Source organism: Rhinatrema bivittatum, chromosome 3 (assembly GCF_901001135.1).
Source record: "Rhinatrema bivittatum chromosome 3, aRhiBiv1.1, whole genome shotgun sequence".
Classification (NCBI taxonomy): domain Eukaryota; kingdom Metazoa; phylum Chordata; class Amphibia; order Gymnophiona; family Rhinatrematidae; genus Rhinatrema; species Rhinatrema bivittatum.
Genome location: NC_042617.1, coordinates 98,638,023 through 98,652,243, shown reverse-complemented (window position 1 = coordinate 98,652,243; position 14,221 = coordinate 98,638,023). Strand labels below are relative to the sequence as shown.

General features: G+C 41.3%; 1 protein-coding gene across 8 annotated transcripts in view; it reads left to right on the top strand.

Moving 5' to 3' along the window:
• PAK5 (p21 (RAC1) activated kinase 5) overlaps positions 1–14,221 on the top strand; it is a 261,295-nt gene that overhangs the window by 231,355 nt on the left and 15,719 nt on the right. For all 8 annotated transcript variants that reach the window (XM_029593513.1, XM_029593518.1, XM_029593519.1 and 5 more), the window contains 3 exons: positions 1,400–1,891; positions 3,553–3,686; positions 13,640–13,766. In XM_029593513.1, the coding sequence (XP_029449373.1) occupies positions 1,400–1,891; positions 3,553–3,686; positions 13,640–13,766 (753 nt within the window). The remainder of the gene's footprint in view (positions 1–1,399; positions 1,892–3,552; positions 3,687–13,639; positions 13,767–14,221) is intronic.

Genomic DNA, 14,221 nt, shown 5'->3' with positions numbered 1-14,221 from the left:
AGGTCGGTTTAGACTCAGGTTAAGTGAGCTAGGTTGGAATCAGAGCTGGAATTAGAGACAGTGTCAGTGGCATCAGGAGAAGAATCTAGGGGAGGTTCCTGTTAGAGACCAAGGGGCATTTGCAAAGGGTTGGTAGATTCTGAGGAAAGTAGGGCACACTTAACTAGAGCATAGGTGGCCTTTTGGGTTGAGTATCTATTGGTGTCACCACAGGAAATTTATAAAGTGGCAACTTGGTCTTCATTGCTTACCTTCTCCAAGCATTACAGATTGGATGTTTGAGCTACAGTCCCGGCTGCTTTTGGAGCAGGCATTTTGAGAGCAAGTTTTTAAGGATCCCTCCAGATTTAAGTGTGACTTGTGTACATCCCATCCATCTGGACTGGTCTGGTGGATGATAAGGAAATAAAAATTGGCTCTTACTTGCTAATTGTCTTTCCTTGAGTCTTACCAGACCAGAGTCCTACTCGGTGGTCCTGTAGCCTGCTCTTCAGTGTGTGTATATTTATTTTCACTGTTATTTGTTTTATTTATTTTTTAAATTTATATGCAGAGTTTTTATTCCACAGATTGTGTTTGCCTTTTGTTTCCAGGTTTTCGGGTCATTTCTGTTAAAGGAGGTCAGGCTTAGTTTGGGTTCACTTAAGAGTTTTGATTACCCCTGCTCATAGGGGGGTTTTAGATAATTTGGCTTTGACAGAGGAATACTGAGAGGCTGCAGGTGACACAATGCCTTATGTAGGCTTTTTCAACAAACTTGTATTCTCTGTCTTCACCTGCTGGAAGGGGAGAAAAACCCCTCCATCTGGACTGGTCCAGTAGGACTCAAGGAAAGAAAATTAGCTACATCGGAAGTACAGTTCTATGCCCAGAAATTTACACAGAACTATACGGTGACATGTGTGCATAGCTTAGCACACCTTATTACACTGGGGCCAGAGTTCGAGGTACCTGTAATCTTTTGGATTTTATAAAGTATGCAGGTAAGTTTACAGAACAGGCACATTTTACGCCCTTCGAAGAGTAAGTATAACTTTGTGCGAGTTATTCTGTATGCGAACTGGGCAAATTACCAATGAATTTTCAAAGTTTCCCGGATCCCCAGGCTGAAAATTCAGGACAAAGTCTGTACATTAAAGGTACAGCAGACTTTACCTTCCTATGCTATGTTTTGTCCAAAATCAGAAGTTTGTAAGGGTTAACATTGAACACATTTTGTACTATAGTGGTTTAGCTCAGTTTCATTGCATCACAAATCAGCTGCATTTTGATGTTTTCCAGCATACCGTGCTATTGATTAAATTGAAAATGTTGTTATGCTATCAAATAGCAGAGTAATGGGAACAGATACCTTGAAGTCTTTTTTTTTTTTACCTGTAATTTTTTTTCTCTATTATAGATGGATTATGATCGAGCACAGAAGGCTATTAGCCCACCACTCAGTGGATCTGACACCTATCCCAGAGGCACAACAAAACTACCTCAAAACCAAAACAAGGCTAGTTATTCAGCAAGTTGCTACCAGTATCCTCCAATGTACTACAAATCTTCCCATTATCACCAGCCTTCTCTCTCGGCAGCGTCTCATTTCATGTCCACAGCTTCTTATCCAAGTTCTCCTAGTATTACTTCAAGTGCTTATTCACCACCCAGTTGGAGTTCGGCTTCAGATCAGCAGCCATCCAGAGTATCACATGAACAGTTTAGAGCTGCTTTGCAGCTGGTAGTCAGTCCTGGGGACCCCAGGGAGTACCTGGACAACTTCATTAAAATAGGAGAAGGTTCAACTGGAATAGTTTGTATCGCCACTGAGAAACACACTGGAAAACAAGTTGCAGTGAAAAAAATGGATCTCAGGAAACAACAGAGGAGAGAGCTTCTGTTTAATGAGGTATGTTGTATTTTGTTTCCTGGTTTTCTTTTCTGTAGTCTGTAGGGATGTAGATGAGGTTTTGAAGCAGCCCTCAAGTAACAAACTGTTTGTAGAAAGGAACAATGATGATGGCAGTTCCAGGTTCTAGCAAATAGGAAGAGTGAATCTGAAACTCAAGCTTGCTCCGGATCCCCAGGCTGATCTGGATAAGCAGGGGGGTTCCTTCTACATTTGCTGCTTTAGGGAAATAGGAGGCAGGGCTATAGCTTGGACAGTGCAGTGGAAGAGGGCACATTTCTTATAGGGGCATATACAGAGCTGTTGGTATGTTGGTGTTGGTATGTTGGTGGCAGAATTGTGATTGCTACCCGCTTAGTTAAAAGTGGGATGTTTCCCATTGCTTCAACATAGGGCACTACATTTTCTAGCTATGGCATTGCTAGGAATGCCCCTTTGGAATAGTGGTGGGGCACTCAGAGTTTACGAGGAAAAATTCTCAAGTTCATATGAAGGGCTTAGGTAGAACCTGTTCTCTTGTCTTAAGGTAAGAGTGCAGGGTCAAGATAAGTCATAATTAGAACAGAAGGTAGCACAGATAGCTAGACTGTGGAGAAGAACAAATAACATTTATTGGGAAAACTACATTAAAAATTATATCCTACAGTTTACAAGGTTTGATTACTAGTATTGAAAGTTGTAATGTCACAAGCTGGGCATCTTATGAAAGTATGAAAAAATTTGGGTATTGTACCCACACAAATAAGTTTAGGTCCCATTGCTTCTAGATACCATATTCTAGAAACCTGTCCAGAACGCACTGAAAATATGTCTCTGTGAATGATAGCACAGCATATCACATATTTCTGTTTGGGTAACTGTCTGCAGCTATTAGAGCTGAAAATGTGGCTTCAGTATTACTTAAATCTAGAGATGGTGGGGAGGTATGGGGTAGACGTCAGGGATTTGTTTTTCACTTCAAAAGCAGAATGCACATGTTAGATGCATTCATTTTTGTCAAGTGCTAATTATCATTTACAGTATGAAATCTTATTGTGTCTTAGCACAACATATGCAGCACTGTTCTCTATTGCTCATATATGATTTTCTGTAAAATTATTTTTTTTATTAATTTCCAGGCAGTACAATGAACAAAGGTCCTTTTAATGCTAAAATATTTTGAAGCAAATATTTGTAGGTTATTGGATATAGTGCTACATTTACATTATGTTATTAAGAGGGCAATTTTCAAAAAAGTATTTTACCCATGTAAATTTGCTGTCTAGAAATTTCCCTTCCTCAGTGTAGCTAAAAGAAAGCATTCTACAATGCACTCTTAGCCGCATTAATAAGAGTCATTTCTGGTAGTCTATTTAGTCGGGCGAGGAAAGGTATACATGTAGATTTCATGTACAGTTCTATACATGTACTTTTCCAGGTGCAAGTATCACCTGCGGCGTGTTTCAAAGTGAAACTACACACGTACTTTCACTTTTGTGCACAGTCCATGTGTTAATATTACCTGCAACTATTGGCTCAATGCAGACAAACTGAAAATGGAATTCCTAAATTTGAAATTAAACTAAGATAAATGTTATGAGTTCAACAATATAAATTAATGATTATAGTAGAACCTGATCCAAAAAAACAGTAGTAGTTACTTTATTAATTTGTTTGCATAGGTCGTAATAATGAGGGATTACCATCATGACAATGTGGTCGACATGTATAATAGTTACCTAGTTGGTGATGAACTGTGGGTTGTTATGGAGTTTCTAGAAGGTGGAGCATTGACAGACATAGTCACTCATACAAGGTAGGTATGCCTTTTCAATCGCTTAATGTACAATGTCATTGTTATCTTGATGTATGGAATCTATGCCCTGATAATGTGCAGAAAAGCTTGATAAGTCATGCTCTCATTAGTACTATGGGTGCAGAATCTCTTCATATTACTCTTAGGCATTATCTCTCAGTTTAAAAGACCAAGTATGGTTGGTCTTCTGAAAAGAACTAGATTTAATAAATAGTGAAATAATCTCAGCCACAGTATTTTATTTATTTATTTAGACATTTTATATACTGTCGTTCCATGTAAAGATCACAATGCTTTACAATAATGACATTCATAGGTATAAATCAGCAGAGAATAATGGATTACATAGGAAAAATTCATAAATAGTCCTTAACATCTATCAACTGAATTCTCAAATACATATTAATTAAAGATCAGGACATGAGAAGTGAAGTACAAAAATAAAATAAAAAACAAATTTCACATGTCATTTTGTATGTAGTACAATCTCTCGTTAATTTGTTTATCATTTATCAATTCGTATCTCTTGTCTTTTTTGTTATTTTAGTTCTCTACATTCTGATGTTTTGTTAGGTTGTATGCATTTTTAAATAACCGTGTCTTTAGATCACTTTTAAATCTCTTTCTGTCAGTTATCATACATAGCATTTAAGGTAAGGAATTCCAAAGTTTTCGGCCCACTGTTGACAACACACGATCTCTTACACGCGTCAGGTATGTGCTCCGTATTGGTGGAAGTCAGTAGATTGGGTTCTCTGCAGTGTGTATGGTTGTAATGTCACACCTATCATACCAGTGTTACTAGTGTGAATGATTTTGAATATTAGCTTTAATACTTTAAAGTTGATTTGGTATTGTACTGGCAGCCAGTTTAGAGAAATTAGCGAGGGTGTAATGTGATCAAATTTCCTTGATCCTAGCAAGAGCCTTGCTGAGTTATGGAAATAGTTCCATAACTTAAACATCTGGCTTAGGGGCCTAAATTTAGGAGCTCGGCTCTTTTTTTTTTTTTTTTAAATTTCGGCCCCTTTGTTTTCAACACCAAACCCATTTCCTCCCTTCTCTCTTTTTCTCCTTCTGTGGCTGGTACTCCCATCCTCCCAGTTCTCTTAGCCCATAACCTTTGGGGCAACTTTGATGCATCCCTCTTCTTCTCTACGCACATCCAAAACACTGGTAAAGTGTATTGTTTCTTCCTCTTTAACATCACTAAAATCTATCCTTTCATGCTACCAAAACACTCATCTACTCTCTCATCATCACATGCATAAATTACTGCAATTTGCTCTTCATGGACCTCCCACTGAACCATCTTTCTCTACTGCAATCTATTGAAAATTTGACTGCACAACTTATCTTCCTTGAACATCGCTATAACCATGTAACCCCTCCTTTCAAATTGCTACATTGGTCCCCTATCCATTTCTCCAAACAGTTCAATCTTCTCTTACTTGTCTATAAATGTATTAACTCTGCAGCTCCTCCATACCTATCTTCTCTTCTCTTCTTTTCTCTTATCTCTCCCTACACTCTTCCTTGTAAATTCCATTCATCAAGTAAATCATTCTTATCTGTGCCCTTCTCCTCCAACACCAGCTCCCAACTCTGTGCTTTCCACCATCTTGCACCTTATGCCTGGAACAGACTTCTTGAATCAGTGCCTCATGCTCCCTTTCTGGCCACATTTAAATCCAGTTTTAAGACTCACCTTTTTAAAACTGCTTTTAAATCCTAATACACTAAAATAAACACAGTTCCCATAGATTTGTTTGTCATGTATATTTGTCTTGACTAGACTGTAAGCTCCATGCTGTAGAGCAGGGACTGTCTCTTATGAGCATATGTATAGTGCTGCATATGTCTAATGATGCTTCAAAAATGATAAATAGTAATTGTAGTAGCCTTCCCCAGACTTTCAGGCCCACAAGTTGAGCTTTATCTCCCAGGAATACATGATGGACTATAGTGCTGCAGAGGAGGGCAGACAGCCGTGTTCTACAAAGCAAAAACAAAGTCATTTCATCTATGTATGAGCCTTTTCCTGCCTGTCTCCAACAAGCTGTGAAAGTAGGTAATACAGAAAAAATATCAGCTGACCTCTAAGCTGACTCCCACTTTTGTAGTTACTCCTCCAGAAAAGGGCAGAGAGGATCATCATCTAGGCCAGGGTTAATGTTGGCTGGAATGCAATTTCAGACTGCAGCAGACAAGAACTATTTCAGCCAGATTTTCATGGGTTATAAGATACCACCTGATTTCTCCAAACATCTGAAATGATTTTTTAACAGTCCATATATTAAAAAGTGCTCAGTAACTAAGTGGGAGTTTCATTTTACTATATTCCAGGGGCATTGGGTTCCTTATAGGTGTAAAGAGCCAGGCTTGACATTCATTCTTTCCTCACCTAAGAAAAGAAGGCATCACTGAGATTAATTAGGCTACAGGGTGTTCTAGGGTTTTCTGAAGTGTGTTGGTTATGTGGCAATTTGTGAGCTTCCTGACTGTGCAAGAGTGTGTATGGGTGTCATGAAGGCATAAAAGTGCATTCAACCACCAGCCAACCATCCCTGTAGAGGCCCTTCTCAAACTGATGGAAAAGGATTGAGTGACGCAGGATATAGGAGCCATGGCTGGAATCTGGATGCTTACTTAGCGCTAACATTCAAAATAAGCATGTTGGCATCACAAACTATCTGCACATTCAGGGAATGATATCACTTTTGATTGTGGTACATCACTTCCCTTTCACTGGGAGATGTCAAGCATCACATGCATGCAATCAATTGCCCCCATCATATTGCATAGGTATGTGGTGTCATGAAAGCTATTTTTGAGATCCTACCATTATAGCCTCTGATGAGGAAAGGTGATGTAGAGGGCCATTTAAAAAACCATTTACCCATGAAAATAGCTATTTATCTGGTTAAAAATACTGTCTGAATTGGATCCAAGGTGGCCCTAGCAGAACTTGTAGTCGGCTTGTTACTGTTTATTTTTCCATTCAAATTAATGCTGTATATGGATTACAAGTGCAGAGCACAGGAGAAGTCTTACCCTGCAGCTTCTTCAGCGGTCCCTGGATTGGGCCTGATGGACGCTCATGTTGTATACGGAGGAGGAAGATCGGGAGAGCAGCCATTGGGGGCAGAGGATGAGAAAGAATTACATCTCTCGCCCCCGGGCTCAACCATCTCTCTATCCCCAATTGAGAGGATTGCATGAGCTAACCCGGCGGATTTTCGAGACCAGGAAGCCCAGACAGAATTGGTGCAGGTTGATGATGTCATTGCCTTGAGCACCCGGGCAGGGAGTGAGCTACCGGGGAGGGAAGGAGCTGACACCGGAGAGGATTCTCCTGGAGGGCTGGCTGGCTTGCCAGCTGGGGGAGTCTTAGGAGAGAAGCAGAGACTATTCCACCATGCTCCATTCCAGTTGTTAATTCCCCAAAAGGTTTTAAACAACTTTTGCTGGTAAGACCTTCGCAGTTTACATTGGCGACAATCTGGGAGGCTATTGAGAGGCTGGGAATTTCTATTACATCTCAGCTAAACCCTTTGTTGTTGAAAAGCAATGAGAAAGAAAATAGAATACAGTTGTTGGAAGTCGCTAATGTTGCATTCTATTAGAACCTTGAGGAAGCCAAGCAAGAGTTGGGCTTTTTGAAAGCTACTCAGGACTTTTTGATTAAAAAAAAAAATCAAATGCTTCAGAATGAGCTGTAAAATTTAGAGAACTTGTCGCGGATGAAAAATCTGCGATTTAGAGATTTCCCTAAAGCATCTCATATACCTCCCAAGGATATGTTTAAAAGATACTTGCTAGAGGTACTTAAGGTTCTGAAGCAGGCAATATCTCCACTGTCTGAAGCTTACTCTCTGCTGCCCCTAAAGAAAGGCAATGAGGTTCAGCAGGATTCCCAAGCTATGGAACCAGTGATACCTTCTAAGGTGGACATTTATAAGATATTGGAGACTTCTGACAGTGATTTGCTGGAACCTGCAACAATGATAGTGTCTTTTATGTTGGAACCTGATTGGGATTATTGGATTCTTAGACTTTTTTTTTTAAGCACCGTCTAGAATCATGTTTGCATTTGAGAGTTAGGGTGTTCCCTGAGCTATCTAGACAAACACAGAAGAAGAGGAAACAGTTTTTGATGCTTAGGCCAAGAGTGTTACAGATTGGTGCCTTTTTTCTATTAAAGTTTCCTTGTAAATGTTAGGTTAGATTCAAAGCTGCTTCATATATCTTTTTTCTTCCATCTCAATTATCCTTCTTTTTGAGTGATAAGGTAGCTCAATCAACTGAAGTTAGTGAGACTGTCCCTGCTACCTCTGGTTGATTCCCATTACTTGATTTAAAGATTCTCAATATGTAAGATTCCTCTGCTATATTTAGTGCTGTTATTTCCTTTTTCTTTTTATGATATCTTAGAATTGTGTAATTGGATCCTTTGTTTTCTGATTTTTTAATATTGGTCCCTCTTTCTTTTTCTGTCACAAGATTACTCTTGTATAAATTTTTTAAATGCATAAATAAAAATTAAAAAAATACTGTCTGAAAATTGCCCATCTTGCATGCAGGTAAAAGTTTGTCTGGGGATCAACAATACACATACTTTTACCCATGAGAAAAATACATGGGATCAGAGGCAGGGTTAGGTTGTGGGAGGCAACAACATGCTCAACTTTGGATTTTAAAAGCTATCAGGCTGATACAATACAGCGCGCTTAGCTGAGCCCACTGTTTAACCCGCAGTTGGACGTGGGTTTTGGACGTGCGTCCACAACCCCTTATACCATAAGGGGATTTGCACGTCCAACCCCCTGCAAAACTAATAGCGCTCATCACATGCAAATGCATGTTGATGATACTATTAGCTATTCTCCCCAGATCCAAAAAGAAATGTGCGCCAGGTCCGCACATATTTTACGCTCAGAAATTAGCACCTGCCCAGAGCAGGCGCTAATTTCTGAGCAGCCCAAAAAAGTGTACAGAAAATCAGAAAATACTGCATTCTGTACATCCTCCAACTTACTATTGCAGCGATATTAAGTCGGAGGAACAAAAAGGTTTTTTAAAAAAAAAAATGTGCCGGCGGGTCAGCTTAGGAAAAGGGATGCTCAATTAACGAGCGTCCCTTTTCCTGACCTGTGGCTGTGCCCGTTTTCCGTGCTGCTTTATTATATCAGCCTGTAAGTGCATTTCTATTCAGGAAAAAAGTATCTGTAGAAAAAGGAGTTGCAGATCTCTGCGGGCATTTTTTCCCTAGCCAATTTCCAAAGGGAAAGAATAGTCACTCATTTGAATAATTAACTCTTCATTAACATACTAATGTGCAGAGCATTTTCACTTTTGCCAAATAAAGGTTTTAGTGCGTGATGTCATGATTTGCACTGGTGTAAATGGCTATTTAGACACGTGCAAATGCCTGCAAAGCTTAATGGAAAATAACCCCATGTGCCCTGGAGAAACTGCATTGTAATTTAGGGCATTACTTGATGATAGTCCACTGGTCGATTGGCTATGGGTACCAATACGTTCTATCATGGCTCTTTTATAGATTATTTAATCTCATTTCAAAAAATGTAACTGCCCAAAAGATTAGATTGTTCAGAAAAGTGGTGGTGAGCCTGTTTCCTTTGATAAATCCAGGGGCATGTGCCCACTCTTTCCTATGAAAACATCTTGAACACCAAGACATCAAATGACAAGTAATTTCTGAAACCAGACAAAAAGTACATGTACAGAAAATGTATGACTCAGCAGCCTTGCACAAAGTGCTGCCTGTTACCTCCCTTAAACTGGGGGGGTTATCACAAAATGTGGTGATATTTGCTGCTGGCTGGGAGATTATGGACAGCCAAGCTTTGCATAGAAAGCTGAGTCACCTGTTTCTTAAAAGGTTTTGTTCTTTTTCAGATAATATAACATGGAGCCTGCTACCATTTTTTCTACAGTCTGAGCATGTGAAGAGCAGAAATTAGTCAACAACAAGCAACTTCTCTGTTTGATCTGACCTCTTCTCCCCAGCTTTCCACATGCCGAATAGCTAGGGACCTTCGTTTTCAGCTTTTATTTTATTTTTCCCCAGAATTTATCAGTGTTTATTACAATTATATTTACCAGGGGAAAACGACTGGTCATTTTTTTTACACTGGTTTGTCCTGTTTTTTATTCTTGTTTTAATAAACACTGAAAACTTAATGGATAAAATAAAATAAAAACTGAAAACGAAGTGCTTCATGGAGTACATAAAAGCATTTAAACCACTACTTAAGACTTTTTTTATTCAAATTGGCTTTTTAATGAACTTATGGTCTTTTGTCATGAGAAAATGAACCTAAATGAGCAGTGAAAGTTAAGGCTAAGGTCTGATTTATTGGAACATATTCTTTAAAACTGTTTGTCTTAATGATCTACAAGCTTTTTAAATTATTATTTTATTATATTTTTGTTTTATGTCAAAACTTTGTTCTTGGTTTTATAACTTTTTGGTCTGTTCATATTATTTGTACAATTGTGTATGTCTGAAAATTGTAAATCTCTTGGGGCGAATTTTAAAAGGGTTACGCCCATAACCCTTTTAAACCCGCTCCTGCGAGCACCAAGCCTATTTTGCATAGGCCCGGCGATGCACGCAAGCCCCGGGATGCACGTATGTCCTGGGGCTTGAAAAAAGGGGCGTGGAGTGGGCGGGGCGGGACCAGGGCCTCCGGCACAGTGGCTGTGCTGGGGGATCGTGCGCCGGCACTTGGCCGGCGCACGCAACCTATGACTGCCTAGAGACAGGCACAACTTATAAAATAAAGGTAGGGAGGAGATTTAGGTAGGGCTGGGGGCGGGTTAGGTAGGGGAAGGGAGGGGAAGGGGGGGGGGGCGGAAGGAAAGTTCCTTCTGAGGCCGCTCTGATTTTGGAGCGGCCTCGGAGGGAACGGTGAAAGCCATCAGGGCTCCCCTAAGGCTCGGTGCGTGCAAGGTGCACAAGTGTGCCGGGTTGCACGCACAAATCTATGCCCGCATGTAGCTACTAAAATCTGGCCCTTAGAGTTTAGGTAGTAAGCAGTTGAGAAATATAAATAAATAAATGAAGTACCCAGCTCCATATAATTCAAATCATAGGAAAAGAGGCTATTTTTATTAGTCAGTGTTACAATGATTATTATTTTCCTACATTTTTTTCTCACTGCTATCAATGGAAATATGCTGACAAAACTCTTGTGATTTCTGTCTCATGGTCCTTATTTCCAACTGGATTTGTCTTTATTAGTCTCTTATCTATCTTCATCTTCTTTCTTCTACTATGTTATTTTTATCACTTCTTCTTACTCTCTCCTCCCTCCCACCCACCCCCCCCCCCGCCCCCCTGCATGTACTGCTTCCTGGCAATCAACCTTGTTTGCTTTATATGTCCATTCTTTACTATTCTTGGTAGCTTTCTCTCTTCCTCCTTTTACACCTCTCTATCCAATCTACCCTCTCCTGCTCCCAGAACCCCTGCTCTGCCCTGTAACCCTGCCCAGAGTTACCCCGGGCTTCCTCACCCCCTTCCTATGTCACATCCTGCTTACCAACCCATGATCCTTTCTAACCTTCACTGCCAACCTCCTCCTCCTCCTCACTCCCTCCTGTCTCTCCGGCTTCTGTTTCCCCTCACGTTCGCTTTCTTTTTCGCTTTTCATTTCTCTTTCCTCTTCGTTATCTTTTCTTGCCCCTTTCCCTCCTTCTGCCTGCCCAGGAAGAGCACAACAGCAGTGGCGTCAGCCTCCCTGCACTGCCAGCATTTAAAGCTCCTTGCTCCTTGTTCCTCACCCCCCTTCCTGCCGCTGCTCGGTAGCAGAGATGATACTCCAGTCCTGTGTTTGCCATTAGTGCCTTTCTTTCTAAGAGAGCTGATCCAGCCCCTTTATCATTTTTGTTGCGCTTCTCTGTACCTTTCCTAATTGCACTTCATCTTTTTTTGGAGCTGGGGCAATGAGAACTGCACACAACATTCAAGGTGTGGTCACGCCATGGATCAATACAGAGGCATTATGAGATTCTTCATTTTATTTTCCATTCCCTTCTGAATTTTTCCTTACATTATATTTACTTTCAGTGGCTACTGCTGCACACTGAGCTGATGATTTGAATGCATTGTCCAATGTCCACAGTGACGCCAAGATCCTTTTCCAGGGTGGTTACTTTTCATACAAAACCCAGCATTATATACTTGTTCTTAGGATTTTGTTTCCCTATGCGCTGACCCAGATTTAGGCACAGGCAAAATAGGCCCTAGAGCCTTGCCTGCTCTCTTGTCTCTTTCTGGTCCTACCTCTGAGCTGCGGCAGTGCTACACTCCAACAATAGCAGCAACGCAACTTTAAAAAGGAAATGTAATGTGAAGCCTCCCTCCACTCATCACGCTCTCAAGGCCCTACGGCGCCCTGCCTCTTGCATGTGTTTCCATGGTAACAGGAAGCTCTTATGGGCAGAGGGGCAGGGCACCACAGGGCCTTGAGAGCGTGAAGGGCAGCTGGAGGCTCTGCGTTACATTTCTTATTTAATGATGTGTTGTTCTACTGCTGGAGAGGAGCGCTGTGGTGGCTTTGGAAGTAAGGAGCAAGGACCAGGGAAGAAAGGAAATAGGGACAATCTGGGGTCCCATGTTATCTCTTCTTCATACCCCCCCATATTTCTAATGACTTTGCCAGGGTGGGGGCTTGGAGTCGACCCTCCCACCTGCTGTCAAAAGGGTAGATTTTAAAAGGCCCACGCTCATAAATCCCGGGCTTTATATGCGTGGCTGGGCCTTGCACGCACTGGGCGAATTTTCAAAGGGGCCCAGCCACGTGCATAAAGCCCGATACGTGCATAAGTACCAAGCCTCTTCAAAGGGGCGGGCCGGGGGGGCGTGTTCTGGGTGGGGCAGGGCGAGCCAGGACAGCGCCATTGATCGCTGTCCCGAAAGCTTGTGCGCCGCTAGCCAGCCGGCGTGCGCAACTTATTTCAGCTCGGGAGCTGAATTGTTGTAAAACAAAGAAAAAAAAAGGTAGGGTTTAGGGGGTGGGGAAGAGAGGAGAGGGGGAGAGGGAGGGAATTTAGGTAGGGGGGTAGGGAAGTTCCCTCCCAGTCCGCTCCTTAATTGGAGCGGACTGGGAGGGAACTGGGGAAGGCCCGAATGCTTTGCCACGCAGAAATCGCAAAAGTATCCCCCCCTGAGCGTGCCGCCTGCACTTATGCACGCGGATTATAAAAGTGCGGCCCACGGATTTTATAACATGCGTGCGCCGGCGCGTGCACGTTTGAAAATCTACCCTTTAGGGTGCCAAGTATATAAACGGATCACCACACTTGTCCACATTAAATTTCATCTGCCAGGTAGATGCCCATTTCCCCGGACGGCCAGGGTCCTTCTGCAGTTTATCACAGTTTGCCAATGTTCTAACAACTTTGAATAATTTTGTATCATCTTCAGATTTGATCACCTCACTCATTGCTCTTTTTCCAGATCACTTAAACAGCACAGAGGACCCAATACAGATCCCTGGGCCACTTCACTATTGACATTTCACCATATGGAAGACAATATTTAGTCCTACTCTCTGTTTCCTGTTTTTTTAACCAGTTACCAATCCACAATAGGATAGTGCCTCCTATCCCATGACTTTTAATTTCTTGCAGAGTCCCTCATGAGGGACTTTGTCAAATGCTCTCTGAAAGCAATCAATTCAATTTTGTTGGTTGGGCTGCTAGTTATTTCTAAAGCAGTGGGCTTTTTTCTCATGCTCTGCATAAAAATCGAGAATAATGAGTGACAAGTAAAAGCAAATCTGATCATTTCTAATTTTGTATTATAAAATATTATAACTGTAGAACAAATTTTCCTGTTGGAAATGTGATGAATCTTATTTACTGTGCAGGCTTACTGTGCAATAATATTTTTCAGACTTTGCCTTTTGTCTTTTTTTCAGGATGAATGAGGAGCAGATAGCGACAGTATGTTTGTCTGTTCTGAAAGCTCTCTCCTACCTTCACAATCAAGGAGTTATTCACCGAGACATAAAGAGCGACTCCATACTGCTTACCAGTGATGGAAGGGTGAGCTTTTTGATATTTTCATCAATATGCTTCATAAGGATTGAATCCCTAGGGGGGGACTGGGGACTTGGAATAATTCCATCAAAATTTCATCTGTTGTTTTTTTTTTTTTAATTTAAATAATTTGTCTACAAAACACAACTCAGAGGCCTGCGCGCCTCAGGATAGTGCCTTTTTTTGGACAGTTCCTCTTCTAAATCATGCATCAGGTATCAGCTTCATTATAATTTCTGTAATTCCCATTATCCTTTTCCTGATAATCATCAGGATCTAGGCTTAAGTGGATGAAAAGCAATCAGCACGCTTAAGTCACGGTGTTCCCACCAAGTAAGAGCAAGCAACCGAAATCACTTGCGCGCCATTCAGTCACCACACCGCTTCATTTAAAGATGCCGAAATGCATTTCCATGGCCCTACTGCATGGGGTTCAACTGGGTGGGGGAGGGGAAGTAGGA